The sequence below is a fragment of the Hermetia illucens genome, chromosome 4 (assembly GCF_905115235.1).
Source record: "Hermetia illucens chromosome 4, iHerIll2.2.curated.20191125, whole genome shotgun sequence".
NCBI lineage: Eukaryota > Metazoa > Arthropoda > Insecta > Diptera > Stratiomyidae > Hermetia > Hermetia illucens.
In genome coordinates, this window is record NC_051852.1 from 143,510,086 (window position 1) to 143,515,616 (window position 5,531).

The 5,531-nt window shown below is 40.9% G+C and overlaps 1 protein-coding gene across 1 annotated transcript; it reads left to right on the top strand.

Annotated features, from left to right (window-relative positions):
* The first annotated feature begins 539 nt into the window (after positions 1 to 539).
* Positions 540 to 3,647, top strand: LOC119653602 (actin, indirect flight muscle). Its single transcript, XM_038058356.1, has 3 exons — positions 540 to 697; positions 1,767 to 2,737; positions 2,818 to 3,647. Exons 2-3 carry the CDS (start codon positions 1,813 to 1,815, stop codon positions 3,021 to 3,023), a joined length of 1,131 nt encoding a protein of 376 aa, XP_037914284.1. The 5' UTR covers positions 540 to 697; positions 1,767 to 1,812; the 3' UTR covers positions 3,024 to 3,647.
* Positions 3,648 to 5,531: the final 1,884 nt, after the last annotated feature.

The following is a 5,531-nucleotide window of genomic DNA, read 5'->3' on the forward strand; positions in this document are numbered from 1 at the left end:
CATTCACATCAACCTTTGACAGTTCTAAAAACATAAAACAATTGCAATTATCTCCTCACACGCAGCACGTAGCGACCAGCACACATATCTGCATTTGCCAAATGCAACAGTGGTAAAGTGAGCATAACCGAAATGCCACAGAACATTTCGTTTGTTATCACACGCCAAGACTATGTCGATTCGATCCTTCTAAGGATCGTTTCTATTTCTAGCAAATCAATTCATCACATACGAGCAATCTGGTGGTGCATACCACAAGTGGATGCATGCTCAGTAAGTACCGAGTAGTATTCATTCAAATAAGACCACATGCGCGCCAACATTTAAATGTTTTAAGGGTACGCATACATGGGTGACAAACAGAAGAAAGAAACCAATCCATGTGTGAGGAAACCAATAGAGGCAATAAGACTATTGGAAAATCGACAATACCGAAGAAAGGAATTCTCAGTGAGAGGAATCAGAAGAATCACTACAATCAAGCTTATTCAATACATTTACAGTTAATCGGGTGTGTAAGGGAGTATCTTAATTAGCATTTAAATAAGATAATCTAGTCCAAGTATAAAAGCTAAGGCATCAATATCAGAGTCTCACTCGTGATTAAATTGAGCCGCCGACGAAGACCCCCCACAAGAACGCTGAAGAGCAGCGCATCAGTGATTGGATTCCCTAATAGTTAAAACATAATCTTAAGGTTAGTTCAAACGTGATATTTGGAGTTTTATAAGTTAGAAAAGTGCATCCAGTGATCCAGTGAAAAGTGAAAGAAATTTCGACCACAAAAGGATATTCCTAGTCTGGTTGGACGTGGGACTGTGGTCCGAGGTTCTCTTCTAACAGTGAAGTATTAGCCGTCTTCAGAGGCTTTAAGAACCGCAAAGCCATTGCATTCCGTGGTAGACCTCTCATTAAGGATTAAACTTCACAGAAATGTGGATTTCGGATTAATTCAGACTAAGCTTTTCCAGTAAGACCGTTTTTAAGAGGGACTGAATTCGGTTGCTTCCCAAACCAAAGTCGAGGAAATAAATTCACTTCCTTCAATTGCAATCCTTTCATGCTACAAGCAAACTGGAAAATATACTCATGTATCTATGAATTGCTACTGTTTTCCTTCGATAACGTCAAGTGGATAATTTATTGCACTTTCCCTTTGATATCACAGTGAACTGGAAACATTCGACTTAATGTCCACATGCATTGCAAGCAAACTGGGAGCTGTTCCCAACAAATCTTCACTAGAGCAAGAAATCTTCATTTCTTGCCTTATATCGATGTCGACAGACAGTCTAAGAAATTCACAAGAAATGCAATAATTCTACATTCTACACATTTCATGTTCGTGTTCCGTTCTGGATAATGGAAGACAGAATAAAACGAATTTAGATACCATTCTGGGTCAATCATGGGTTACATTTTGATTTCGGAATATTCACATTTGGCGTTCACTTCCAAGAAATGGTTAACACCTGGAAAAGTAGAATAAACCTAAACCTGGTATCTGCCCTGAATAATTGTCATTCCACAGAAAAGATACATTGTAGCTAAATTGGGTAAAGTGTCCCTCGTCATTCATTCATTTCACAATATGTCGATCAAAGTCTTGATTGTTTCATTAAAATTCAAATCCTCCGCGACCGGATTTTTTATTGTTGGCTCTAAAAAAGGACCTTAATTTTTTTTTATAAAGCTGCTGCTCTACGAATTTCATTAAATACTTTAAATATGGAAATTAATCGTAAAAATTTGATTTATTCCCACAGATCTCATCGTTCGTTTGTTATCTAAACAAATCAAAACACTGCCAAAATGTGTGATGATGATGCGGGTGCGCTTGTGATCGACAACGGATCTGGTATGTGCAAGGCTGGATTCGCCGGTGATGATGCCCCACGTGCTGTATTCCCATCGATCGTAGGCCGTCCCCGTCACCAAGGTGTGATGGTCGGTATGGGTCAAAAGGACTCGTATGTCGGTGATGAGGCTCAAAGCAAAAGAGGTATCTTAACTCTGAAATATCCAATTGAGCATGGTATTATCACCAATTGGGATGATATGGAGAAAATCTGGCATCATACATTCTACAATGAATTGCGAGTTGCCCCAGAAGAACATCCTGTACTACTGACAGAAGCTCCATTGAACCCGAAAGCGAATCGTGAAAAGATGACGCAAATTATGTTCGAAACCTTCAATTCACCCGCCATGTATGTCGCGATTCAAGCTGTGCTCTCTCTTTACGCTTCCGGTCGTACCACTGGTATCGTCTTGGACTCCGGAGATGGTGTATCACACACTGTACCCATCTATGAAGGTTATGCTCTTCCACATGCCATCCTCCGTTTGGACTTGGCTGGTCGCGATTTAACCGACTACTTGATGAAAATCTTGACCGAAAGAGGTTATTCATTCACAACTACAGCTGAACGGGAAATTGTTCGTGATATCAAGGAAAAGTTGTGCTATGTCGCCCTGGACTTCGAACAGGAAATGGCAACTGCAGCTGCCTCCACCTCATTGGAGAAGTCCTACGAATTGCCTGATGGTCAAGTGATCACCATCGGCAACGAACGTTTCCGTTGCCCAGAGGCTCTCTTCCAACCCTCGTTCTTGGGCATGGAGTCATGCGGCATTCACGAGACTGTCTACAACTCAATCATGAAGTGCGATGTCGACATCAGGAAGGATCTCTACGCTAACACAGTACTCTCCGGTGGTACCACAATGTACCCAGGTAAGACCGGCCAATCCATGCGCCTCATAGTTGCATACTGGCTTAATCACTGACTGATCCTTTTCTCCCTCTTATCCTAGGTATTGCTGATCGTATGCAAAAGGAAATCACCGCCCTGGCCCCGTCAACAATCAAGATCAAGATCATCGCTCCCCCTGAACGTAAATATTCAGTATGGATCGGTGGTTCCATCTTGGCTTCTCTGTCCACCTTCCAACAGATGTGGATTTCGAAACAGGAGTACGATGAATCCGGTCCTGGAATTGTCCATCGCAAGTGCTTCTAAGCTAGTACTAATAATTTTCTGTGAGCAACGATCAAGGGAATTTTCTGCTCAATTGAAACATCGAGGCAGCAACGTGAAACATCTGGTTCTAGTCACTTTTGCCCACTTTGAACCAAAGGCTTTTTTCATTTTTTATTTTTTAATCTTTTATCTATTTTCATTTTCTCTTTCGCTTTACAAATTGACTAAAGTGAAAATGATTTGAAATCATTACATTTCTAAGACATGAATTCCCTAATCTTATTTCATTTAATTTTTTTTAATTTATTTTAAAACTATTTTGCTGTATTTCTGCTTAAATTAGATACTTTCATTTTTTGTAAGACATAAATACTATATCTATTATTTCCAATAAAAGCTGAAAATATTCTAGTTGTGGAATGAAAAAAACACAAATAGCACTTAACATATATGAGATGATAATGATGGTGATAATGATAATGATGGTGATGATGGCGTATATAAATAGCAAGACACTCAAAGAAACTGTTGTAATTTTAATGAAGATACATTTTTGTTATGCTTTCTATTTATAACTTTAACAATAACAACAACACATTGTAATTTATAGAAAAAAAAATCAATCGACAAATGATAAATAAAATAAAATAAATAACAAGTGGACTTTGAACTCTTTTCTTAGACAAATATTTTCAGATACTAAGATACCAAATATAGCTAAAGAGTTATAATTACTAACCAATCCCACCTCGCCTCGCCCTATCATTTCTTCAATTAAAAATCTATTTCAATTGATGGATTGAAATCAGGGCGCCGAGTTAGAAATCAGGCTCTGTTCATTGCATTGAATAGCAACTGCATATCTGGCAATTTGCCCAATAATTGTTTAAATATTTCTTGAAAGCCCTGAGTGCATTTTTCAGATTAAGATGACGCAATGATTAAGTGCTTTGTCACATAGTCTAAAATTAGTTACTTTAATATCAGCGAAGGTAATGGCCCTCATTAAACAAAAAAAAATATCAGCCATGTCATTCTATTTGGATCATGCTGCATCGATGAAGGGAAGTAAGTCCTCATTGAAGCTACAGTTCGTTGTGAGAGTATAATCTAGGAAAAGAAGATAGAATCGGACTAAAGAGGGTTCACGCTCGTGACCACAGACCATAGATAACACACAGAACTAAACTTCATGAAAATTTCCGGCCAGCCCGCCTGCCTCGCCGAACTTAAATGATTCCGACAACTCTTTTATCAAAATGTAAGGGGTCTAAGGACCAACCTGTCGGATTTCAAACTGTCTGCCTTAGCATTCCAACATCACGTCATCTGCATCTCTGAAACCTGGCTGGATGACAGGATTTTAGATCCTGAGCTCCTCGAAGGTTACTCTATCTTTCGTTGTGATAGAGACTCTGCTGCGCTTGGCAAGACAATTGGTGGAGGTGCTCTAATATCTGTTAAGTCCCCTCTCCGTGCCGAAATCACCTTTTCCTCCTCCATCTACGATACTGTCACCATAAGAGCCACTCCGCCAACGTATATTTTCCCTGCCACAGCCCGCCTTCTCTGTACCAGGATTTCTTCGACAGATTATCAGAGGTCCCTAATAGTTTTGTTTCCCTCACTTCCTTTCATCCTATGTGGCGAATTTAACCTTGCCATGCTCTCCTGGCCTTCCTCCCTCCCTTATAACTACAACCACCCTTCCATTCCTCCATCTACTTTGTGCACCCTCCAGTTTAACTTTTCTAGAAACCACTTAGATCGCACTATTGACCTTGTCCTCTCTAACCTTCCTGTGCGTTACCTTCCCCAATCCCTACATGCCCCGTCTTACATTGCCCCTGACGCCTAACATCCTGTTCTCGAGTTCGATGCTCAGATATCCCGACTCCACTCTCCTGTCGTCCGCAAACCTACCAAGTTCAACTTTCGTAGAGCGAACTTCGCAGGTCTGAACTCAGCCCTGACGTCAATCAACTGAGTCTCCCTCCTCTCTCCATTTACGTGTGACCAAGCATTCAGCACCTTCTATATCATTTTATCTGATCTTCTTCCTTGTTACGTTCCCTCCTCTCCTAAGTGCTTACGTTCTTATCCCGTCTAGTTCACCACTGAAATTCACAAAAACTACGTCGAAAACAGATTGCGAGGAAGAAATTTCTGCCTTCGAGGAATTCTGCTGAATCCTTCATACGTAAATCCAGAAACTAATATTTTACCAGCGTGGAACTCACTAATGCGCAGAAACCTGAATCCTTTCTGGTCCCACATTCGCAACTCCCACTGTCCTGCCCAGCTACCCCCGCCCCCCCCCCCCTCTGTCTATTAAATTCTGTGGCTCCTCAACTAACTCCCCACAACTATCTTGTGATTTACTCTGCCGCCAATTTTCCTCATTCTATGTTCTCCCTCCTTCCTCCAAATCTGTCCCGATAGTGGATATAGTCTGCCCCGCATCGCCTACCATTCCCTTTCTTACCCCTCCCTTGTAGAGTACCTCTTTGGCAAACTTGATGCCAATGTCGGACCTGGCTACGATGG